Source organism: Alligator mississippiensis, chromosome 1 (genome assembly GCF_030867095.1).
Source record: "Alligator mississippiensis isolate rAllMis1 chromosome 1, rAllMis1, whole genome shotgun sequence".
NCBI lineage: Eukaryota > Metazoa > Chordata > Crocodylia > Alligatoridae > Alligator > Alligator mississippiensis.
Window position 1 is genome coordinate 76,333,257 of NC_081824.1, and position 26,610 is coordinate 76,359,866.

Here is a 26,610-nt window from a genome sequence, read left to right on the forward strand (position 1 = left end):
TCTTCTTTAACCTGGTGTTTCCCTGAATTGCTCCATTTGGGCCAGGAAGATGAACAGAATCAAAATGTAACAAAACCCAGCCCTCTACTGTTGAAATGTTCTTCTGACTACACCAAGTATTTAAATATGCACAGAAAATTCCATTCTTCAAGCATGCTGTGACCTTTCCCAGTACTTTTGTAAAAACTCTCAGAGATGTTGAAAGGAAAGGACACAATACCTGACTACCCTGGAATCTTAAGTACTGGAATTACGGCAACATAGAAGGATGGATCCTGTATGTCAAAAGATAAGAGCCAGTCTCCAGAGTCCAGAATGCATTTTTATAGAAGTTTACATGACCATCCTAAAGTTCACTTTACTAGCAAAACTTGAAACTTCAGAAGTTAAGATGGATCACCATCCTCTTCTCCTTCCAGACCGAGAAAATATCTGAATAAAATGACTTCCTCTCAAAATGAGCAGGAAATCTGTCACTCCAGCAGAGAAACAGGAGGAACTCATGGCCTTGCTGTCCCTTGTAGGATGAGTTAAAGAGTGATGAGAATGGGTGGGAAAGGATAGGTACAACATGGAAATGGATATAATAATACAATTATTTCTAGCGTTCACTGTGTCTGACTTCCCATGGGCATCTATGTTCCAGGGATAACGTTCTTGACTATGTGACCTAAAGGATTTACATATGGATATGCAGGGAAAATGTCATGATAGGGTTCTGACCGGCCACAGAGTAGGAAAGCATAGTCCATGTCACCATAATATGCATGAGCCACATGAGGAAAGCACACCTCTTGTGCTGTCTTCAAATATCCCAGAAGACAATCTTATAAAATAGCATTCTACCAACAATACCGGAGCAAAAGATGCAAAAAGAGGCTAGAGTGAGCCACACTAGTTTGTAAGCTTCTAGATGTGGTTAGGTCCCTCCAAAAAAGTTGAAACCAATGCTGACAGTGGTTGCTTGAGAGCTGACAAAAGCAAAAGTGACTCTTCAGATGCCATATACATTACCAGTACCACAGTATACAGCAGGATGAATAGCAAAACTTAGCTGGAAAAAAGTGGTCAGGGGCCATGCCCAAACATGTGCGGCCATGTGGTTTGTGGTGCCGAAGACATGTGTGGCACCACATACCACATGGTCAGCCATTCTCTGCACTGCAAGGGAGCAGCGTGGGGGTGTTCTTTGACCCCTAAATATCCAGGGGTAAAAAAAAATCTGCGCAAAAAAAGCAGTAGCACACACAGGGGCAATGTGCACCACTCAAAACCAGGGCTTGGCTGGCCAGAGCCACATTCTGGCTGCCAGCCAGGCTCCAAGTAGCCCCAGGAGGCCCCCAGAATCCCAGGTAAAGCTGCTGGGGCCAGCACAGGTGGCACAAGGTGTGCTGCTGCTTCTTGTCCCTGGGGAACCAAACGTCCATGCTCATGTGGATGTGGCTAGTGACTATACATTCAGTACTGGAGTAACAAGTTAAAACTAGAACTGGAAGTCATAACAGACCTTACTGACAGAGAAAATGAAGCCAATCAAGCAGCATGAATTGGTATTGCAAGAATCAGTCACACATACTTATACTGCATCCCTACCAAATACAGAGATCTTCACAATTTTCGGTAGCAGCATCAACAGATCATGGACTCTTAGTAGCTCTCATAAGATGCTGGTCTCACAGCTGATCTCTTGTAGGATAAGATTTTTTTTTTTTTTTTTTTTTAAATCAGGGCTCCTCCCTAACCTTCTCTTGAGTTTCCTGTCAAATTTCCTTGAGCCTGGATATGAAGTTTGGGGAAATGCTTGGGAGCAGCCAGGTATTATGGATACCAAAGCATTTTGGAGACAAGCACATCCTATACATGGACAGTAACATCATTTGGAATTTGGAGATCATCACATCAATTTGCACAAAGTGCAAGGTAATGGACATGGGAAAAAATAACCTCAACTATACATATACAATACTGGGTTTTGAACTAGCTGTTATGACTCGGGAAAGAGACTTTGGAATTACAGTTGACAGCTCTCTAAAAACATCAGCTCAATGTGCATCAGCAACCAAAAAAAGCTAATATAATGTTGGGCTTCATTAAGAAGGGAATAGAAAACAAAATGGAAAATAGCATCATGCCACTACAAAAACCCATCTTGACTAGTATGTGAACTTCTGGTCTGCATCCAAAAAGGATATAGTAGAATTTGAAAAGGTACAGAGAAGGGCAATCATGACGGTCAGGAGTATGAAGCAGCAGCCATACTAGGAGACGCTAAAAAAGCTATGACTCTTCAGTTTCAAAAGGAGAAGGCCAAAAGGGAAACATGATAAAGGTCTATAAAATTGTGAAGGGTATGGTTCAAGTGAACAGAGAACTGTTATGCACCAAGTCCCAGAATACTAGAACTAGGGGACATCCACTGAAATTAACCAGAAACAGGTTTAAAGCTAGCAAAAGAAAGTACTTTGTTATGTAGGGCACAGTTAACTTTTGGAACACGCTACCAAAGGAGGTTGTAGAGGCAGATAATACAGCTAGGTTTAAAAAGGGACTAGACAAAATTATGGGCAATAGATCCATTAACAGATATTAAACTGAACACTCAGGGTTATATCCTCTGGCATCCCTAACTCAACAATGGTGGATGTCAAGGAGGGTGCGACACGGGATAGATCACTTTAAATATACACCATGCATATAATATGCTCAGTCTCTAAAGTAGGAGTGGCAAACATATGGCCTACAGGCCAAATCTGGCTTACATAACTGTTCTATCTGGCCAACGGGTAGTTCAGTGGGCTACTGCAAAAACAGCAGAGCAGAATTTGGACCACAAAAGAGATGGCTACTAGTGGCAGCCCCCCACCTCCATGCTGCTGAGCAGTAGCACAGAGCTGGGGATGTGTAGTTGCAAAGAACTGTGTTCTGGCAGTACCAGAGAATTCTGGCCTGTTGCCAGTGCCGAGGTGTGAAGCAGCGTGCAGCTGAACACACATGACTGCATGAGCTGTGTTCACAGAGCAGAGCTGGGGACATGCACCTGCATGGAGCTGTGTTTGGGCAGTGGAATGGAGTCAGTGGGCTGATGCCCATAGTCAAATCCATGTCCATGCCACTGCACAGTCCTAGCCCCAGCTCCATGCCACTGCCTGGCCAGAGCTCTGCACTGCCACATACCCTTGGCTCCTCAACGATGTATGTCTCTAGTTCCACACTGCCTGAATGTAATTCTGTGCAGCTGCCCGGCCTTTCACCTACACTGCTGCCAGAACACAGCCCCATGGATCCAGGCTGGGAGGAGCCCCTGTGGTCTGGATATGGCTCAGGGTCCAGAGTGAGTTTGACCCCCCGGCTTTAAAGCATCTATTTCTGCCACTGTTACAGACAGCATACTATTGAGAGGGACTGCTGGTCTGACTAAGTATCACACTTCATATGTTCTTATGTTCTAATTTATCTAATAGAAACATTTGGAAATTGTCATTCCTGTGTGTTAAATCCTTCTGGAAAAGAACCTGTATTTTGTGGGGAAGGTACAGTTCCTCCAACAAAACTGCATCTAGTGTTCCCGTCATTAACAAGCATAGCTCTTTCACAAGAGGGACAGTATTTGAAACCGGGATATTTATGGTTAAGAGTGGGGCCTTAGGCCCCTGTAACCAGGGAAGTAGTAGTAGTTAAACATTTCCTAGTAATAGAAAACCTTAAAAAGCATCCGAACATGCAAAACCTATCAAAAATCCGTATTTTGCAAAGAGATAAAAAAAGTTACCAGAACACAAATAATTACCTGGAGTAGAAATCTATATATGAGGAGACAAAGCAGGCTGCAGTGAGTGAAGAACAGCCACCAAACTGCTCTGCCTTGAAGTCAGAGGTGGCAAGAACAAACCAACTATTGCCTGACCTGTTCTACCCATGTGCCCACTGCACAGGGAGGCACATGGGCTGTTTGCACAGCCACAAAGGATATTGTTGATCAAAATATTCTTATTGTGAGCATATGGGGCACATCTGCACCACAAGCGGAATATGCATGTGAACAGTTACTCAAAAGAATTATTATATATAGTGACTTCAATTATTTTGCTTTTGCCATAGGAGCTGCAAGCACCTCCAGTAGAGTGTCATTACATTAACCATGGTTTTTGTTTGAGGAAGGGAAAAAATATTAGCAGAGAAAGTGGGCCTTTTATGAATGGCTATGAAATACTTAGCATCTCAAAAATCACGTATTATTTTTTCTTATTCAAGAAAAAAAAAAAGCCTTTGTAGTTTTACCACCTTCCCCCTGTCCTACCTTCAAGAAAATCAACTAATTCTTTAATAGTAAAACTGTTTAAGGCTGTAAGCTGAAGCTCCCTCTGCTTTTCCCCTTGCCATCTAATTGAAAAGCTGATGTCACCACCGTGACGATGTTAGATACAAAACCAATGCAATTCTTTTAAAAATAAGTTAGATACTGCTTTGCCTGTTGTATCATTTTTGTAATTACCATACATATATTTTATATACATATATTTATATAAATATATGAAAACCATTTATATCTAGTTAAAACCAAGCTAGAGAATCTAATCCAATTTTTTTAAAAAATCATAAAAAACAGCTTGCCTTCTAGATGCCAAAAGTTTTAAAGCATTTAATTTCTGGCAATTGAACATGAACATTCCTGAGAAATTAATATATATTTGTAATGAGAAGCTACATGCAGTTTGGGAAGACATGGAACAACACCCACCAAAATAGACAGGACAAAACCATACTTCAGTTGAAGGTCTATCAAAATATGCAAGCAAATGTCATGGAAACAGAAGCTCTCTCCATGGTAACATCATCTCTGGTACAGCAGCTAACCACTCTGATTTCTAACATGCTCCAAAACGAAGTATTAGCTTAATACCAGATTTCGTTTTACTGTCTATCCATAACATTAAATATATCTGGCAGTGGTAAAGATTTAATAAAAACATGAATATTTAACAAGTATGTAATATTAAAGCCAAAGCTGACGGTAAGGAAAAACTGATTAACTGTCGCAAAGCAAGCTGAACAAAAAAAACTACCTTAGAGAGAAGCAAGAGACTGATGGCAACATAAAATATATATATTACAACTCTGCCATTAAATCCTTCAGGGTTAGGTGCACTTTATTGTCTTATACTGCAAACACATTAAGCGATCAAGTTTATAAAAAAAATAAAATGCATAATTACAGATAACCAGATTTCTGCAATTTGTCCTTATACAGCATATAGAATTTAAATTTTCTGTCCACCACTTAGAGGCAACCAATATTCTCAACTATAAATGAACACTATTAGCAGTATTTTTGCTGCTTTCCATATAGATAGACCAACTAAATGTGCAGCAATTACAGTTGAATGAATGATTTTCAATGAATAATTTATTTGACAAAAATTAGCTCTTTTCTGTTGGTGGCATACCCATAAGCAGATCATAATTTGACAAAATGCGTACCCAAATCTATTCTACAAATATCTTTGTCAATATTCTACTCTATGAACTTATCACAAAATAGTACAAATTTAACCTGTGTTCAGTAGCAATTAACCAGGTAAGAAACATAGTACTGTGTGTGCATCCAATTGGAAACAGATACAAGCAGTTCTGGAACAAATAAATGTGTGTAAAGATTTGATTTTTTTATAATATTGAATTTTACTGGCAAAGTGTCTTATATAATCATGGAATGCAAACAAAAAAGCAGTAGAAATAACCAAAGTGAATTTTTCACAAAATGTGAATGAATAACAGCCACAAATTGTTAGAGAGAAGGTTCAGGCTGGACATCAGGAAATATTACTTTACAGTTAGGGCTGCCAGGCTCTGGAATGGGCTCCTAAGTGAGGTAGTGCTCTCTCTTACCTTGGGGGTCTTCAAGAGGAGGCTGGACAGATATTTGGCTGGGGTGATATGATCCCAGCACCTGTTCTTGCCCGTTCAGGTCCCTTCTGACCCCAAGTTCTATGACTATGATACTATAAATATTCACATACATTGTTCTACGTCATTTATTCAGTTCTAGCAGAGATGATGTCTTATGAAAATTATATTCAGGTAGTCTTTTTTCATTAAAAACATTTAAACCAAATGTAAAGTTTTAAAGAAATCATCAAAAAGTGACAAAAGTCTGGTTATATTATTGCTGCAAGTTTAAATACAAAAATCAATATTAACATTAAACATAGCTTAAAAGCCTATTAGTTCAAAGAAACTTTGGTTGTTAGCATAATTAAGAGTACTGAGAAGGGAAGTATATTTTTCTAGAATTATTACATGGAAACAGCAAATGGGTCTGCTTTAAAGAGTGGCTGTTATGATTTTCCCCAGAAAATGTCAGCTATTTTCTTTCTTTCTTTCTTTTTTTTTTTTTTTTGGGGGGGGGGGGGGGGCGGGAAACAACTCAGACTTTATAAAATGAATAACAAAGTACTTTCCATGATTTTCTTCATACACATTTATTCCCCTTTCATAAGAAAGACATTTTGTCCAAAAGTGAATCTTGTGAGAGAGAAGAGATACATGAATGCATTGCCAATTATGCTCACCATTTTTATTTCTGTCTTTGGACATATGTCATAGCCACAAAAGTGGTAAATTTACCCCGGGATGAACCAAGGTCAATTTTCTCATGTCTTCAGATGCCTACCTTTCAGTGCGCTGCCTGTGTATTTCTCACAGTTTCAAATGTACAATCTGCTGATAAGGTAATCTGCTCCAGGTTTATGCCTTGAGCTTTACCTCTCTCCTCATGTGTCTGAAGGCTTAGTTAAATTTTGATCAAACTTATCTGAAAGTGTTAACCTACTTGCTTTATTGACACTAAGATGGTTTGACAAGAATCTCAATGTTTTTAACACTGGAAGAATTCTAAATTCTACCATACTCCTCATTTGCCATTTTACTTCCACATTTTTGTTACTACTCTAATACCATAAGCTGTGATGGCAATCTCCTTTGTCAACCTAATTTTAGAGTAGTAGTTTTGATGGTCATGTTTGTGGCAAAGTGGGGATCCCTGCTAGCCACAGCTAGCTCCCCACTTGCCTTTGGGCATGCCGCCTGCCTGTCTTTCCCACCATGCCTTGTTGGAATAATGAAAAGTTGTTAAATAAGGCAGGAGGCTGCCCATTACCATACCCCCAATGTTTGGGGGGTGTCCGTGGCTCCGTACCTCCCCTACACCACAGCCCAAGCCTTGCAGATGGCATCCAGATGTTATTAGTCACACCAGCCCCATACTAGGCTCCAGAATCCTCCTGGCAGGACCCTCTTTTGATCTCTCTGCTCAGGAGGCCTACGCCGCCTTCATTCAGGCTGCCGAGCTCCCTGTAGCTGGCTCCCCTCTCAGGCGTGGTCCCCCCTCGGGACCTTCAGTCACACACAGGCCCTGGCCTCACCTCCAAGGCCAGGCGAGGCCCCAGGTCCACAACTCTGGGTGCCCCTCGTAGTGGGCACCAGGCCCTTTTGATCTTCTTGGTCCGGGCCCCAGCATTGACCAGTCAAGGGGGCACTCTACTTCCGGCCTCACTAGCCCACTCTCTCTCTGGGTCCCCCTTCCTGGATGTGGGGGGATGGGGTGACTCACACCATAACTGGTGCTCCAGGGTCTCACAGGGGACCCTTACTGCCCCCCTGGAGAGGCAGCTCATGGTGCTACCCTGAGATCTTAAAAGCCCCCTCTACTTGGGGTCTTGGGGCTTCCCTCTTTGGGTGGGCTCAGGTGGCTGTAGCCATGCCTGGCCCCCTCTACCTCCGATGACCTGACCCACCCAAAGGTGGGAACTGTGGTTAAGGCACCCCGACTCACCTTTCATCGGGGCGGTAACTCGCCTGGCATTTCCTTGGGGGCTAAAGTGCCACTGAGAGCCCCACCAGGCCACCCGCTCCTGGCAGGGTGCAGTTTTAGGTCGTACCCAGGACCAGGAGCCTTGCTCTTCTTGGGAGCAAAAAGAGGGAACCAGGCAATGCCTCTGCAAGACGCAAACGGTAATCTTGTGGCTACACCAGACAAGAAAGCTGATATTTTTAACAGTTTCTTTGCCTCTGTTTTCTTGAACAGGGATCAGGACATCCCACCTACCAGAGGTAGTGACAATCTCGGGGATAGCTCTGTCAGGCCTTCAGTCAGAGTAGATGTAGTTAGGGATCTTCTGGAAGGGCTAGACATTTTTAAATCTGCAGGTCCAGATGCCCTCCACCCAAGGGTGTTGAGGGAGCTGGCAGGGGTCATCGCAGACCCCTTGGCCCGGCTGTATGAGCATTCGTGGTCATCTGGCCAGATGGCAGGGGATTGGAAACTAGCTAATGTGGTCCCAATTTTCAAGAAGGGGAGGAAGGAAGACCCAAGTAACTATAGGCCTGTAAGCCTCACCTCGGTGCTTGGGAAGATCTTGGAGAGAATCATTAAGGAGAACATCTGTGGGGGGCCTGCAGGGGAGATCATGCTCAGGGGCAATCAGCATGGGTTCATAGATTCATAGATGTTAGGGTCGGAAGGGACCTCAATAGATCATTGAGTCCGACCCCCTGCATAGGCAGGAAAGAGTGCTGGGTCTAGATGACCCCAGCTAGATGCATATCCAACCTCATCTTGAAGACCCCCAGGGTAGGGGAGAGCACCACCTCCCTTGGGAGCCTGTTCCAGACCTTGGCCACTCGAACCGTGAAGAAGTTCCTCCTAATGTCCAATCTAAATCTGCTCTCTGCTAGCTTGTGGCCATTATTTCTTGTAATCCCCAGGAGCGCCTTGGTGAATAAAACCTCACCAATTCCCTTCTGTGCCCCCGTGATGAACTTATAGGCAGCCACAAGGTCGCCTCTCAACCTTCTCTTGCGGAGGCTGAAAAGGTCCAGGTTCTCTATGTCACAACCCAAGGGTGTGATTTTTGTTGTGTGCGCGCTTTGGCGCCACTGAATTATTTTCCCGCCAATTTGTAGCTTTCTTTGTAAAGTGCATTTCTTCTTTGTAGTTAAGAAATGCTCGTTGCAAAGAGTTCCCGCCATTTGTATGATAATTCGAGCCCCATTATTGGCTTGCATTAAATTATTCACACGTGGCGGCTAGTGATTGGCTTGCTAGCCGTATAAAAAGCTTGAGTGGTTTCCGCCCAAGTTGGAGGACTCCACGAACACCAGGAGGAGGGATCTTCATGTTGTGTGAAGATCTCCAAGCGCTGCGGAGCCTATCGGACCCAGCGCATTTCAAGCAGGCAACAGAGGTCTGATCAGCCTCTAGCCTCTCCCCGTCACCGTTCGCAAACCTTGACGTATCCCTCTCCCTGCGCGCAAAAGGATCCACGGAGCCTTAACAACTCCGTGGGAGAGACCCGAGCTTGTCGTAGTCCTCAAATGAGGATTTAATCGGAGCTGTGCCTGGGAAACTGTCCAGCCTACACCGCGACCATCTTCAGTGTAAGTAAACAATCTTGAATCAACCACTAAGCGTCCGTGACTAATTCTAGCGCGTCGCCTGCTTTCTCCGACCCAGCGTGCCCGGGCTGCTGGCCACAGCCCGCGCGGCTCGAAAAAGGGCCTGGATCGCCCCCGGCCCACACACTCTAGTCTACTACAAAAGTGAGAATAGGATGGGGTTCAACGTAGACAAATGCAGGGTGCTGCACCTTGAGAGAAGGAATCCACAACATACATACAGGCTGGGGAGTTCCCCTCTTGAACGCCTAGAGTAGGAATGGGATCTTGGAGTCATTACTGACTCCAAGATGAACATGAGCCGCCAACGCCAGACCGCAGCCAGCAAGGCCAGCCATACCTTGTCATGCATCCAAAGATGCATCTCAAGCCGGTCCAGAGAGGTGATACTCCCCCTCTATGCAACGTTGGTCAGGCCGCAGTTGGCGTACTGTGTCCAGTACTGGGCGCCGCACTTCAAAAGGGATGTGGCCAGCCTGGAGAGAGTTCAGAGGAGGGCCACCCGCTTGGTGAGAGGGCAGCTAGACAGGCCCTACGAGGAGAGACTGAGGGACCTGAAGCTGTTCAGCCTCAGCAACAGGAGGCTGAGGGGGGACCTGGTAGCTGGCTACAAACTCATCAGGGGAGATCAACAGCAAATAGGTAGAGCCCTTTTCTCCCCAGCACCACCTGGGGTGACGAGGAACAATAGTAATAAGCTGATGGAGAATAGGTTTAGGTTAGAGATTAGAAGGCAATATTTTACAGTTAGGGTGGCCAAAATCTGGAACCAACTTCCCAGGGAAGTGGTCCTTGCCCCTACTTTGGGCAAATTCAAGAGGAGGTTGGATGATCACCTGTCTGGGGTCTTGTGAACCCAGCATTCATTCCTGCCTGTGGCAGGGGGTCAGGCTAGACGATCTGTTCAGGCCCCTCCTGATCCTAGCTACTATGAAACTATGAAACCATCCCCAACAGCTCCTGTCCTTACCTCCAGGTGATACCAGCAGCCCTGCAACCAGGTGTTGTTGTTGCCTGGCCTTCCAGCAGCAAAATGCCCTGTTTATGTGGGCAGCCCTGAACCCAAAATGGCTACCCTCATTAGGTGCCTGCCAGCTGCTGGCTTCAGGCCCTTAGAGTTGCATGCACAAACAGTGCCCTGCCACAATGTTTTAAACACTAGACACTGGTTCTGCTGGTTCATGGGTGCCCAGGTCTTAGAGCCAACCAGGGTCTGGAGAAGCAATCAAGATCAAATGGAGCATGCAGAGATTGTATGTAGGGGAGCTGGGAAGCCAGGAGATCTGTCTAAGGAGCTGAGTCAGAAATCTACAAGATCAGGCAGAGTGTGGCGCCAAGGCGGCCAGCTGGATCAGGTAATCAAAACAGCAAACCAGGAATCAAGTTAAGGAGTCAAAGGGTCAGGCCAAACTCAGGCTCCATATGTGAGCCAGGTCAGGTAGCCAGAGCATGTCAGGGAGCCAGTAAAGGCACAAGCCAAAGGCAAAACAGCGTGGGTTGAACTGTTGCATGGACGCTTTCTATTCTGGGTCAGGGGTTCTTATAGGAAGGGGTGAAAGGTCAACTGACCCTTGCCAGCAACTCTGGCAGCTGGGAGTGGGTGGGTGGTTAGGCCCCAATGGAAGGTATGGACCACCTGTGTCTGCCTAGATGCTCAGCTGGGGAGGCAGTGAACCAGGATGAGTGGCCATGCCAGGCACAAGGCCCCAGGTTTGAGGCCACAGCCTGATACAGACAAGAAGCACAACATAAAATGAATGTTGCCCCAATTACATTACAAGGTTTTTTTCCTTGCACTGGGCTTAATTTATAAACACAAAATTTGGGTTATGGTGACTTAAGAAATCAAAGTAGTTATTGAACCTTTCCATGGAACCTTTTTTTTTTTTTTATTCTATTTCTTTGCTGCCAATTAGATCAAGTCACTCAGAAAGCAACAGTCATCACATGTCTATTTTAAGTGTGCATTTAATTTTAACAGCTTTCTTTATAATCTCTGTGAAAATGCATTTTTTTTGTATTGGTTGAATGCATATGTAATTATGAAATCTTTCATGAATTCCACTAACTTCTGTTGGGAAACTTCCACTAACTTCTGTTGGGAAACTAGGCTATCACTCCATCTTTCTCCAATCATCCTACCATGAGTCTAGTAATACTTCTGAATTTTTACAGAAGTATCACTGTTTTTGCTGCTATTTTCTTCTCAGCAAGTGAAAAAGGGATACCAAACACTTGTATATTGGAAGTCTGGGTAAATGAATGTAGTTTTTCTTATTTTTTTCTCATCTCACATATGTACTTTTCACTGTATTACTGAGCAAAATCTTCAGCAACATAGACAAAATACATAACTTAAGAAAATACATAGTACATTGAGAAGTAACTATAACTTTGCATTTTGAATACCTGCAGCCAGTACTGAATCATTTCTTATGTTTGACCAACCATTTTATAGTTTGCTCTTCTAATACTATATTTGTGGTATTAAATCGAGTCATGAACGTGTAATTTTGTCTACAAGAGTATATGCTGGGGCATAATTTTTTTAATAATAATGTCCTTAAATTGCTCAGTATGTACTCCATTAAAAACAAGAGTGTTTACTTAGAAGGAGGGTGAAACTTTTTTTATCAGATTCAAGCTTAGACTTTAAATTATATTTTATGGAAAGAATACAAATGTATCTTTGTTACCCACAAAAATAGTGAGAAAGATACTGAATGATACAGGAAAGCTACCTGGACAGGGAATGAAATTATCATTGTGCGTATGATTTACTGAAATGGGATGAAATCATCCCTTTTCAGCTTTACTGTTTGAACATAGGAGTTGAATTAAATGAGCAATTCAGAGAATGACGTGTCTAAAATTGAAATAGTGAGTCAGAAATCCATACGTCTGGCAATTTCTTTAAAAAAAAAATAACACAAAAAAAACCCAGTCACCTGTTTTAACATTAATCACAGGATCACAGAAAATTAGGGTTGGAAGGGACCTCAGGAGGTCATCTAGGCCAACCCCTGATCAAAGAAGGACCATCCCCAACTAGATCATCCCAGCCAAGGCTTTGTCTAGCTGGGCCTTAAAAAACCTCCAAGGATAGAGATTCCACAACCTCTCTGGATAACCTCTTCCACTATTTTACTACCTTACTAGTGAGAAAGTTCTTCCTAAAATCTAACCTAAACTGCCCTTGGTGCAACTTGAGACCATTGCTCCTTGTTCTCTTATCTGCCACCACCGATAACAGTTTAGCTCCATCCTCTTTTGAAACACCTTTCAGGTAGTTGAAGGTTGCTATTAAATCCCCCCTCAGTCTTTTCTTAAACTAAATAAGCCCAGTTACCTCAGCTTCTCCTCATAAGTACATGTGCCCCAATCCCCAAATCATTTTTGGTGGCCTCCGCTGGACCCTCTCCAACTTCTGCACATCTTTTCTGTAGTGGGTGGTCCAAAACTGAACCCAATACTCTAGATGTGCTAAACAGGGGGGAATCCTCACTTCCCTTGATCTGCTGGCAGCACTTCTACTAATGCATCCCAGTATGCCACTAGCTTTCTTGGCAACAAGGGCACACTGCACTGGCTCGTATTCAGCTTCTTGTCCACTGTACCCCACAGGTCCTTTTCTGCAGAGCTGCAGCCTAGCCAGTCAGCCCCCAACCTGTACCAGTGCATGGGATTCTTTCAGCCTAAGTGCAGAACTTTGCACTTGTCTTATTGGACCTTATGAGATTTCTTTTAATCCAATCCTCCAATTTCTCGAGGTCACTGAATCCTAGACTACCCTCCACCATACCTACTACTCTCTGCAGTTTGGTGTCATCTGAAAACTTGCTGAGGGTGCACTCAATGTCATCTTCCAGGTCACTGATGAAGATATTGAACAAAACTGGCCCCAGGACCAACTGCTTGATACCAGGTGCCAACCAGACATTGAGCCATTGGCTACTACCTTCTGAGCCTGATGATCCAGCCAGTTTTCTATCCATCTTACAGTCCATTCATCCAACCCATACTTCCTTAGCTTGCCTGCGAAAATGTTATGGGAGACCACACCAAAAGCCTTCCTAAAATCGAGGTATACCACATCTGCTGGTCTCCCTGCATCCACTGAGCCAGTCATCTCATCATAGAAGACACTCAGGTTCATCAAAGTTGGGATCAGGATCATGGGGCCATGACAGCACAAGGCCAGGGCCTGAGGCAGAGCCGTAATCTGTTCCCCATATGCCCCTGCTCATGGAACTGGTGCCCATTACAAAAATGTACAGGTAGATCGTGGTTCTGCCCTGGGCCCTGGCCCCATGCCTCTATCCCATTCCCAGCCCCACCTGCCCATCCTATTATCAGATGCTGCTCCCTGCTCGTGTGCACCACAGCCCAGGTTACCCTCCGTGACTGAGCTGGGTGGGGCTGAGGGATCCACTGTGGGCTGGAAAAAATCCTTTGGTGGGCAAGATCTGGCCCACGGGTTGTATTTTGCCCACTCCTGATCTAAATAAAAGTCTACTTTCAGACCAAGTGGATGCTAAGGGTGCTCACCATAAGCCATTAAAAGTTACAAGCATTCACCACATCTGAAAAATCAAACAACTTTTATTTATGGACTTATTGGAGTAAATGTCTAAAAAAATTTATCTTGAATAATAAAAGTGACAGGTATAAAATAAACAATTAATGAGGGCTATAAATTTGGGATTACCTTGGCCAAGATGGGAACTGTATACTCACAGAAAAATCCCCTAGGAAATACTGTGCCTTATTAAAAGAAATTTTAGAGTACCCATAAAATGGAACTGCATATTTGAGATATAATTAGTAATTTTAGAGAAGAATTGTTGGGAGTATAACATAGCTATTTGTGGCCACAATATGCTGTTATAAAGGTCAGTGCCACTTCAGGAGACTGACAGCAGGCTCTCTATTGTAGGGCAACCTACAAAAGCAAGAAAGGTACATGCTGGCATGACAACAGTGGCCACTTTTAATCACTAATGTTCTTCATACAAGGGAATCACAGCAGCAAGAAGTTCCCTATAAGTAATGAAACATGAAGGGTTTTAATAGCAGAGGTCAATACAGATTTGAAGGGTAAACTATTTTCTCAAAAATCATTTCTGCTGTGAAGTGTACAAGAAGCTAGTCAATATTATGGATGAGGTTGAGTGAGGGACATCTGAAAAAAGCACAATCTAAAAATCAGAAAATAGTATATGCATATATGTTTATAAAAATGTATTCAAAATTACATAAATTCAATTGTTCCTTGCTTCCCTTTAGATGACAGACTTTAATTGAAGGACAACATCTATCTCTAGCACTGTACAGCATGTAGGAGTATGAAGGTCAAGTCCTGACTACAGCCAATAAATGCTGCTGTAATATAAAAAAACTGGAGGACCCCAAACCTTTTATAGCATAAAACTAGCACCCCCCCCTTATCTGGTCCCACTCCCCCCCACTTCCCTTCCTCCGTGTCCACTGCTTTAAGGTCTGGCCCCACTCACCCCCTTCTCTGCCGCATCAGGCTGCTCCTCCCCTCCACATCGGGGTGCTCCTCCCCTTCCCCACCACCAGCCCGCTGCTCCCCTCCCCTCCCCCCCGCCGGCCCATTCCTCCCCTTCCCCCACTGCTGCCAACCCGCTCCTTCCCTCCCCCCCAACTGCCACGTCAGGCCCGCTCCTCCTCTCCCTTCCCCCGCCACCACATTGAACCCGAGCCCAGGACCGCTTCCCCCTTCCCCCATCACAGTGGGCCCAGGGCCACTCCTCCCCCTCCCCCCCATCACTTAGTGGCCCACCAGCTGTCCAGCACGCTTTATTCGCATTCTGATTGGCTGGCAGACAACTAACCAGTGTGCAAATAAAGTATTACAGACAGGCAGACTAAAGCTTTTATATATATAGAATGATATTTCAACTTCACACATGCAGTACTTAAGTTATTGCCAAATGTATTCCAACTCACACAAAAGATTAAAAGCTAAAACAACAACATCAGCAATTTTATGAGGTGGTTAAAGAAAAGTCAGCAGTACCTAAAGAAACTAAATATGAACATTTGGAACCATTTCACACGGTGACAAACTTAGTAATTTTCAGCAAACTTGTACACTGAAGGAGAATTATGATATCCTAGTCTACTACAATGGAAATAGTGGAAATAATTAATAGGCAATCAAGCATTTCAGTGAAACTGACCATCTAGAGAGGGGAAAGTTGTATTAAAATCACATGTAAAGTTACTTGGGAATGGAAAACTGTTTATTCTTCTGCTTTCATCTCAAGCGATTGGCTTCAGGTTGGTGCTGGACACTGAGAAGAGTTAGGAGGCCATAAGAATTCAGTCATACCTTGAGAACCTATTTCAAATTATGAAACCACTTTAGAGCGCAAAAAATTGGTGCATACCTTAAAAGAACAGAGATTGTAAACTTTTTTTTTCTTTAAAGGGATATGGGGTTATGCTTCATCCAAAGAAAAAATATAAAAGGTGTTAATATGGAACTGGAATGAAACACTAAAACCAAAGAGCTTAAGAGGGAGACAGATGCAGTTTGAAAGTACAGAGTGTGATGCAGGCTTCCTTGAAAGTCTACCAGTGTCCCACGAGCTTCTCTCATTTGTGGCCAATGAATCTTCTTTTGCAGTGCTCTTAGAACAGAAGTATTCCCCTATCCACCTAGAAAGCAGCACACAACAATAGTTCTAGAGAGCAAGGTAAATTAGCTATGAAGAGGTTGCCAGCATGAAAATTACATGGTCTCAAAACAGCCTACAGAGATCCAATGAGGATTATGATTTACGTGGTAGATAGCAAAAGTAATTTCACTGATGAGCGGCCACAGGTCAGAGAGCTGATTCTGCCATCTAAAGATAAGCAGCCATTTTTCAGGTTTCATTTTGACTGAACAAGTAAAAACAAAGTCTGACAAATGGCAAATGATCTGTACAGAGCTTGCAAAATTATTTCCAAATTATCTGGTCACCTTACAGAAAAAATATTCCAAACATTCTAAAATTATATGAATGTTAAGAATCAGTGAACAATATATTATGCTGCAACATACAGGGCAATTTCATTCCAGATCTAGGCCACAAACAATGGGTGACATACCTGTCCACAAAGCTTCCTTCTGGTCTGTTCTGCTCCCTCTAATTAGCACTTAGCTTCAGTCCCTGTTCTGCCAACCTGTTATATGCAGAGGGATCAGAAAGCTGATCAGAGGGAATAGAGCCGACTCAGCAGTATAAGAGGAACAACAGTGGTGCTTCGATGTGATAAAAAAGCAAGGGAAAAGGAGGCAGAATTAGGAAGGAGTGACAGGAAAGGGAAGGGAAACTAAAAGGAATGACAGCAGAGCAGACGAGATGGGCAGAGATGGAAAGAAAAAAAGAAAAATGGGGCGGGGGGGCACACAAAGGGAACAAGAAATAAAGGGATAAGAAAATGTCACTGTAGATTTTCTGCCTGAGTGCAACTTTCAGAGGATGACAGATATAGGAAAGAGTTTATCAAGAATCACTGATGCACACACCACACCAAAGCACTTGCAAAATGTTCCTGCTATGCAACATCCAAATGTCTCCATCACTTTCCAGAAGACAATTTACTCACATGCTTTGTGGAAGTGTATAGAACAACGTGGAAGGGAAGGAGGAAAGGTTGCAGTCATTTTCTCTCAGATATATCAAAGTATTTGGTACACTGTGGAGGCCACTTTTCTATCACAAGTACCAAGAGCATGAGCAGTTTGGTTCCTCACACAGCAAGGAAAGAATAAGGCTGAGTTTACAGTTAGCTAGCAGAACAAACGCTAAAAGAAAGATACATAATTGTACCTGGTACACAAAAAAGCTGCTTGCAAACCTTCCTATGAAATATTTTTCATGAAATTTACTGATATATCACAATTACTTTACAGACATGACTCAGACACAGTTCAGTTTGAAGGAGGAAATTTCAGAAATTAGACAGGCATATGGCTCGGGGGTTAGGGAACAGCAGGGATTCCATGGTCTAGAGCCCCAAGACTCTTCACATAAAATTTCAGTTTTTGATTTTGATTCTGACTCAAAATTAAACCAAATTCTGAAGTAACAAAATAACTCATGAAACAATATCTTTTCTCTGCTCAGCTCAATCTCTGACACAAGTGTTTTCTGCAGTTAGTGGAAACATACATACATGTGAGACTAGATGCCGATTGCTTTCAATAAACTACTCATTTTAACAGACAGTATTTTACCAAAATTAATAGAAAATGTATAGCTGGGGAGAGGGGAGAAGGATTATTTGAGAATGATTAGACAGAGATGTACCACAATAATGGCCAGTGTTTAATTAACTGATTGATTGATTGATTGATTAATTAATTGGAACAAAAAAGTTTATAGAACCATTAAGTTTGTGAGAAGTAGCTCCTCTAATACTGCTTTCTATCCACAGGTCTGATCTGCTCCTGACTTTTTTTGGCCCAACTTTAATCTTCTGTCCATCCTGATAAATCGTATATTTACCTTCTCCACAATACATACATACTGATCTTACTTCTCAACTATTTTGATCATATACCATTTGCAACTGCTACATCAGGTTGATTTCAACTAGTTACATCCTCTCAAATAGTGTCTCCAAGATCTTCAGTTGACTCAAATTACTTTCACCATTTTTTTCCCCTTTTTAATGATCTAATGATCATCTAATAGTGTGTGAGGCCCTACTTCATCTAAAAAGTTGTCAGCCTACTACTGCGCCGATTCCCTTTCATCTTTTCCTCTACCTTCCATCTATTTTATCTCCACAGCCTGGAAGATGGCAAGGACTGTCTCTTTTGTGGAAAGACCCCAGTACATTGTGGAAGCTACCGCAATGCAATAAAAGAAATAAATAAGCTTAGAAATATTCTCAATGTGTCCTAACCAATCTGTTACACTTAGTTTCTCTGAAGTATTGGTTCTCAAGTAATAAAATTTACTTCATGCTAAAACTTCTAGAAATGCGTTAGGAAAGGAGCCACAGCAAGCAAATCCCTGCTTTGTCAGTTTAAGCAAGCCTGTTTATTTTTTTGTTTGATGTTCCTATAATCACATAGTTCTTTGAAAAGAAATTCTTCTGTCCTATTACCTCAATTCTAAATACAATACACCTTAAGAAATCTATACATCGGTCAATTTAAAAAAAACAGTTGTTTAACAGTAGTTACAACAAAACTAAGTTTAATAAATCTCGAAAGAAATATTGAAAGTGATCAATAAGTAACTGCAATGAGCAAGTATAACCAATACTTTAAAAATGAAAGGCAATTACAAATGTTTTATACTTCAGATGTTACAAACTCTCCAACAGGTTAAATCAGAAAACATAAATTATAGAAGCACATATATAGTTTTATGTAATTTTTATTTGCAGAAAAATGGAATGTATTCTGAGACGATTCAACTTCTGGCAGAGACAGGGTAAACTACATTTGAAAAAGACCTGGATTACACAAATTCTTTTATTTCCATAGAGATTTTGAGATATTTTTACATCACTGAAGATTTTAACAACATTCTGCAAGGTTATCAAGACTCTCAGTGAAGTCTGATTTTTGTTCTAGTATCAATTGAGAAGTTTTAAATTCATGGAACAGACTATTCAGAAATTTACAACCCTGACTCAGAGAAACAAACAATGCTAAGACAGTCACTTGTTCCATACTTAGTTGCTGCAAAAACAGCAAAGATCAGAGGTTAGTCCTATTTCCAGACCTGTGCTCACTTCACCAACACAAAGGTCTACATATAGGGAAGTATACTAAAAAGACCTACATTTACTTAAAAACTAAATAAATGGGGAGTTATAGCATTTGGGCATTATTTTTTCTTCTCACTACAATTTAAATAAATCTATTGGGAAACTATATTATTTGTACTGGTGCAACAATAGAGATTATGGGGGCCAATATCAATACCCAATTTTTAAAGAGGCATATCAGCCAATACTGATCCAATTTCCAATACAGCTGGGTCCAGCTGCTAAGTCTGATGTGATGGAAGGGGACAGGGGAGGGAAAGGGAGTGGGAGGGGCAGATCAACACCCCCCACAGTGAGGGAGGCAGTGAGCTGGGGCTGAGGCAGGTGCTGCCCAGCTGGGGTGGAGTGCAAGACAGAGGCATGGCTTGTCCACAGGGTTTGGGGAGGGGGGACGGTTCCCGCCACTGCGTGCACCCCGGGAGGGTATGTGGGGAGTGTGTGCCCCAGGATCTGCGTGGCATGGGGAAGGGCGAGCTGCAGCTGTGGGCTGCGGTGGCTCCAAGCTCTTCCCAGCAGGGGCTGGCCCAGGCTGAGCTTGGGGCAGGAGCAGCAGTGCTGGGAGGGAGGGGTAAAGCATAGGCTACAGCCACCCCAAATTTTGCCATAGCCCCTCAGAGCCCTCCCTCCATGTGCTGCCGCTGCCCACCCCAAGCACAGCCCTATCCCACCCCCCCACACCCAGACCCCAGGGGCACACGCCTGACCCCCCTCCTGGGGTGCGCACAGCAGCGGGAGCAACCCCCATCTGCACTTCCTAGATGAGCGACGGCTCCATTGCATGCCCCACCCTGCCCTGGCTGGGCAGTACCTGCCCATGCACAGGTATTTATCAGCCAAATTATCAGCCACATCAGGCCTATTTCTGATGCAGTTAATTTTCTTTATATTGGTGCCGATCCAATATCAGAGCAATGTATCTATGCACCTCTAGTTATTTGCTTTCAAAAGAGATTTATTTTAACACATAAGAAAACACACAAACATTGCTGCCATTTCAGTTAACCATTCATAAGAACTTACACTGTATTTAAAATCAATCATCTAAGAGTAGCCTTAATGGGCGGGAAGGGATAGTATCCTACTTCTTCCCTTTTATGCACATCTTCTTGCCCGAGTACTCACTATCTGCATTGTTTTTCTTGTTGTAAAAACAGTAATTAAAAAAATCCACCTGTATTTAACTCGGTAACATTTTTGATGAGCCTGATATTTATTTCCTACTGGTCCAGAAGCTTCTAATACATGCCATGTTATTTTAATTATTTTATAAAGTCAGTTTTCACTTATAAAAACCCTATATTAATTTTACAGATACTGTTACCAATGTTTTAAAGAAGCAACACTTGAAATTTTCCTGAGGAAGTCAACCCAACGTGAAAAATTCTCATGTTATGAGATACGCATTTTTAAAAATAGATCTATTTTATAAGTTACTTATTCAGTGTTGGAAACTAAGTCACGAAGTAATAGAAACTGTACAGTTTTACACATAGAAAATTGAATCTAATGCCCTGAGATTACAAGGAGATATCAGAAACATGCTTTTATGTAATCTAGTTTATTTTAACTGAAGTGTCACTATGGTTGAAGAAAAGTGCTTGATATTCAAAAGGCCCATTAAAAACAGGACTGGGCACTAAGTGAAGCAAGAACTGCTTACTTATTTCTTAATATTTTCTTTGTACCAAGCTTTAAAGGTGAAGGTGTACATATCATTTTCCTCTAATTAAGTCCTGGTAATGGTTCCAAAAATTCAGAGACAAAAAAAAGTGTGCAAGTATGCGTGTAGACTAGCAGTAGCCTAGTGCAGTGGGGTAGGGGAGGCAATTGATACAGTCCAGGCTAGGCCCTAAAACGACTGCTGGGGGTGCCAGAAGTAGTGGGCAGGCAGAGTCTCCATGGAGACCAGCCAGGACCCTGGCAGGCAGGGTGCACTCAGCCAGGTGGATGGGATGGAGCCATGGGTAGGGGAGGAGTGGCATCCAGGAACAGGACGGGTGGGTAGGACCAGGATTGTGGGGTGGTGACAACACAGGGCTGGGGCCTGGGGCACAGCTATGATCCACTCCCCGCATGTCCCTGCGACCGGCACCGGTCCCATGGACAGGTGTGTGTGGGGAGAATATCATGGCTCTGCTATGCGCCCCAATCCTGTGCTGTTACCACCCAATGATCCAGGCCTTGGCCCCACCCATCTGTCCTCCTCCCAGATGCCACTCCCTGCCCATCCATGGCCCTATCCTATGTGCCTGGCTAAGTGCACCCTGCCCACAGGGGCTGGTCTCCATGGAGGCCCCAGCTGCCTGCCTGTCTGCTTTGTCTGGATCCCTGGGCAGTGGGGCTGGGTCCAGTGGTGGCGGAGATACTAGCAGAGCCACCATTGGAGCTGCCACCATCAGAGCTACTGGAAAGTGGAGTCCAGCTCCTATGCCGTCCCTGCCCCACCACACGTCCAGGAACAGCGAACTGGCTACATTCGCCATGGCCTAGGTTACCCCACCATGCCTGTGCTAGGTGGGGCCAAGGGACCTGCCACAGGCTGGACAGAATCCTTTGGTGGCCTGGATCTGGCCCATGGGCTATATTTTGCCCACCCTTGGTATTGACTTTATATATGCAGCTTTGTTAGTGTGCGTGAGGGAAGGCAGCCCAAATTTTTCAATCTGATATTTAAAATTTGTTAATAATAAAAACTATTGTTGATGCTGCTTACCCCTGTAGGCTGAAAAATTAGTCCATCCACTTCATGACTGACTTCCCTAGCAAAACTTCCTTCAAGAAGCTGTAAAACAAAAACAAAAGCCAAATCATTTTCCACATACAAAGAAAATATTTAACTTTAAATATTCTAGAGTTACGTAAGATCCGTTCCATTTTATTTAAGAACTGTGTTTACTCAAATCCAAGACAAGGTTTATTTTCCAAGTCAACACTGGGAAAAAAGCCCCTCATCTTTAATTGAAGTACAAGGTCAGGGGGAGGGAGGAGGTCAGGTGGCTGCTGCAACTAACTCCAGCCCCAACCCAGGGTCAGAGCCAGAGCCGCAGGAGCCATCTGCTCCCCTGTCTCCACTGCTACTACCTCTGCCCCACTGGCACCTGCCCCCCCCAACGCTTACGGTCAGTCACAGCTCTGGTTTTATGCTGGCATGGAACATTGGGCACACAGCACATGGTACCTCAAGTCCCAGCCCAGACAGGTAGCAAAGGCAGGGTGGCAGCAGCTCCAGTATCCTTTGGCTACAGCCACTGTCGCTTCAACTGCTGTTATGTGGTACATGTGCTCCATGCCTCAGGCTAGGATCAGACTAGAGCCACAACTGAGGGTAAAAGTGGGGGGAGGGAGGGACAGAGGCTGCATTGAGGGGGAGGAGGGGGAAAGGCATTAGGATGCATAGTCCCAACAGAAATAAGTGGTGGGGGGACAGGGAGTAAAGGGGAAGGGATCAGGTCACCCATCTCCCAATCAGGCCCCTTGCCTTATTTTCCCTGCTGGATTTGTGGGAGGGAGGAGGAATTTAAGATGACCCTGCAATAATTATATTCTATGCATGAAAAATTGTAACAAAATTATAAATTATCCACTTATAGACCTAGTTTTTGGGGAGTAATCTTAAATTCAAAGTCATGTTGGATTCAGGTAAATACAAGAAATTCTTCTTATTATACAGAATTTCATTTAAAGTTAGAGTCATAATCTGAGAAACATAAAAAGAGAAAAAGAAACAGAATCTGGTGGAATTTAGATGACAACTTTACTGATAAAATTTGAGGCTAAGACAAAGTAAGCAAAGAGGGCAAAAGATACAAGTCTGGAAAAAAGAATGTTTGGAAAACATGAGCCTAAACACTTGAGTTATGGATGGAGCAGAAGTAGTTCAAGGATGGGACAATATATATCTTGTTTCTCCAAAACACCAAGAATAAGTCTACCATTTTAAATAGGCAAATGGTAGTGTTTTTAAAAGTTTGCATCATATTTGAAAATAAGGCAAAACTTCTAATAATTATAAGTAAGGTTCTCACATAGAAGAACCTTTAATAAGTACGTTCCAACGATGATACTGAACTGCTTAAAAGTTACCATCCGAATTAACCAAGACACTTAAATTCTGTTATACATTAACCAGATTGACTTCAATTGGGGTTAACCTCAAGATGTTCAAGACCTAAGAAAATATTAACCAAACCAAAACAAATCATCAATATTTATATCATGTAACATGAAATAGGGATAAATGATTGAGAGTGATCAGCAGTGGTGAAGTTCAGCACAATTTATGTAGATGGTTATTCGTTAATTTCAATTTTTACTTCTCGCTAATAAAAGAGCATCTCTCAAGCTGTGGGTGCTTAAGTAATATTTGAAATATACATTAACAGATCTGTTACCTCAGTGACAAATACTACAGCAAAAAGAGACACAGAAAATTTGAACTGGATTTAGGAACATAATTTTTGGCAGAGGTTAAAAATGGCTGGACACATACTCTGCTTACAGACATTTGAAAAAAACAACCCCAAATGGCACTCCCATGCTGAGCCCAGCACATGCCCAGAAGAGGCAGAGCATTAGCTGGACATGGCTCACCCCAGTGTCTGTGTAGACTGAGTACTTTAGCGGGGCTTTTTTGTCACTCTTATAGCTGATTGAATCAGCTTTAGATGAAAGCGCCAAAAAGCCCTGCTGAAGCACTTGAGCTATACAGACACTAGTCGGAGCCTAGTCGAACTAAGACACTGCTTCTTCTGGTAAACTGCTTCTTTTTTTAATGTCTGTAAGCAGCCATAGTGCAAAGTGAAGTTACAATATAAATAAATAATCAAAATTCTGGTATAACAAATTAAAATAACATCTAAAATTGTAATAGTCTAAAACCTGTGATTAACTACATTTAAGCATTCATTTTTTGTTAGATATACAACAATTTGTTTTAAAGACAAATTTGGTTATTGACATATTAGGATTCCCTCTATTAAAAAAAGAATAGCTATTAGATTTCTTTATTCTATTTCAAAACTAATTTTAGAATAATTATACAGAGCAATAAAATAACTTGATTTGCAGTACTGTATTAGATGCTGAGTCAAAAATGACCCACTGAGATGTGTTACAGAAAGCCTGTATTTAACACCTGAAAACCTACCACATGCTCACCAGTTTTCATAAATGTCAAACCCTTTAACTGCACAGTAATCTCATAAGCAACTACTTTTCAAAAATGGAGCATGATTAGCATACAAAACCCCAATATTTATTCACAATTTTAAAAAATAATTAACGCACTTCAACTACACTGTTATAAATACAATGTTAATCTTTGCTTCAGTTGACTAATGTAGTATTTTGGAAAGGATGGAGACAAATGCTTAACACAACATTTTTGTCCATCAGCTAAAACTTCTGTGAAACTATTTAAACATTGAGTAAAATGTCTGAAAATTAAACCAGCTTTCAGTCAAAAAGAGCTTTTGATAAAAGTATATTTACTAGGCATCAGAAAGGTATGTGTAATTTATTTTATTAATTTCCAATACATAAAACAATTCCTTCCCAAATACTAATATTGTACTGAAACAAAACAACATACTTTAACTGAAATCCTAAATTGTTAGCTAAAAACACAAAAAAGCAAATCAGGAGGTGTAAACACAGAATTTACAAATGGAAACCTAAAAACTTATTTTCCCATACAAGGTAGTTTGAAAAGGAACTTCAATTTGAAGACAGAGATAATTTAAAGAGGGAATGGATATACATCATATGATCTAGTGCTAGCTACAGTAAAAGTTAAGGGTACAGAGAATAAATCACTTTCTGCATTCTGAGTAGCAATTCTTTCAGGTTAAACATGAAGCTTTGATGTCTCCCCCCTCCCCCCCCCCCCCCCCCGTCTGAGAGCAACGCTCTTTAGAATGGATAGACACCCGATGTCTACATTCCTTTGCTAGGCTCTACTGCAGTGATTCTCAAAGGGTGGGCCATAGCACAGTAGTTTGCCACAAGAGTGGCAGAAGTATGTCACGAAAATGAACAGTCATCCAGCCTGTGGGGCCCCCATGGTTCCAGAAATTTGGAAGTTCTCTAGAGGGAGAACAATGGCAATTAGTACTGCCACTGCCAAATTTCTAAGAGCCATACAATGGGATCATGTCCTGGCTGTGCTAGCCCTGTGCAGCAGGATCCTGCCTGCAGACTGACCTGGCCCATGAGGCCAAAAGATTGGGCATCACTGCATCTTTAATATATATGTGCACATGTGTAATATATCACACACATGCATGAAAACATACACATGTACACATCCTTTTTCAGGTATAAGAATGAAGTGTGCCACCATTTTAATCCAAAACTAAGCATGCCTTAGGTATCAAAGGGTTGAGCAACACTGCCTTAACTGACAAATGATGACTATTATAGCTCACATGTGAAGGGTGCGTAGAAAGGTATTCCAGTAAGAGAAGCTTCTCTTATGTGACAAAGTGAATATGCCTACCTTTGTAATATATCCTTGTGATCTTAAGGCATCAGATTCAACTTTGTATGAACAAAATAGAGTTTACCTTTTCCATCAATCTTGCAGTCACTCAGGACAATACTACCAACATTCTTCCTCTTTCAATCATGCCTGTAATCTGTGAATTATGTTCTAGTCATCCCTCCATATAGACCATCACATCCAATCTTATAAACAAGAATTGATATGTTCTTGTTGTCCACATAGCTAAAATTCTCATCCAGGCTTTAATCTCAAATCTCAACTATTGTAACTTCCTCTTCTCTTTTACAGCTTCAAAAAAACCCATTTTACAAAATGTATATCCATTCAAAAAGCTGCTGCTGCAGAAAATAATTTAACTTGCCATTTCAATCACATCTTCTCCCTTTTTGCCTACTCAGTAGGCTCCAACATAGCAAACGCAAACACTCTGAAGCACCTTCATGGTCTATCCCTACCTTACTTATCATATGCTGCCAAGATATTGACATTTACCTCTGCTCTGCAAATAAAGCGTGTCTTGACCACCAAACTAGCACCTTTATACTTTCTCTTATGCCATCCCTTATGCATGGGAAGAGAGCCTGTAAACATCTGTAAAGTTACCTTGTTGCCCTCCATCAGATCTACGCTTAAAACTCACCTCCCCATTTATGATCACTGCACCCCCAAAACTGAACAACTGGCAAAAGACAATGTGTGACCACTGCTGATCTTGACCTGCTATTTCATTGTTTTTGTACATCCCATCTATCTCTGGAATTAACTGATGTTTGTTTCATGATTCAGTTCCTCAGCTTAGAGATTGGGGGCTTCTGTTCTGTGCTTATACAGTATCTAGTGTCAGAAGGTTC

General features: G+C 42.4%; 1 protein-coding gene across 5 annotated transcripts in view; it reads right to left on the reverse strand.

The window, feature by feature from the left end:
• Positions 1-26,610, reverse strand: part of RNGTT (RNA guanylyltransferase and 5'-phosphatase) — a 381,871-nt gene that overhangs the window by 122,283 nt on the left and 232,978 nt on the right. For 4 of the 5 annotated variants that reach the window (XM_059731910.1, XM_014600584.3, XM_014600581.3 and 1 more), the window contains one exon: positions 21,971-22,039. The exons of the other annotated variant lie outside the window; for it this stretch is intronic. In XM_059731910.1, the coding sequence (XP_059587893.1) occupies positions 21,971-22,039 (69 nt within the window). The remainder of the gene's footprint in view (positions 1-21,970; positions 22,040-26,610) is intronic. 5 annotated transcript variants of the gene reach the window in all.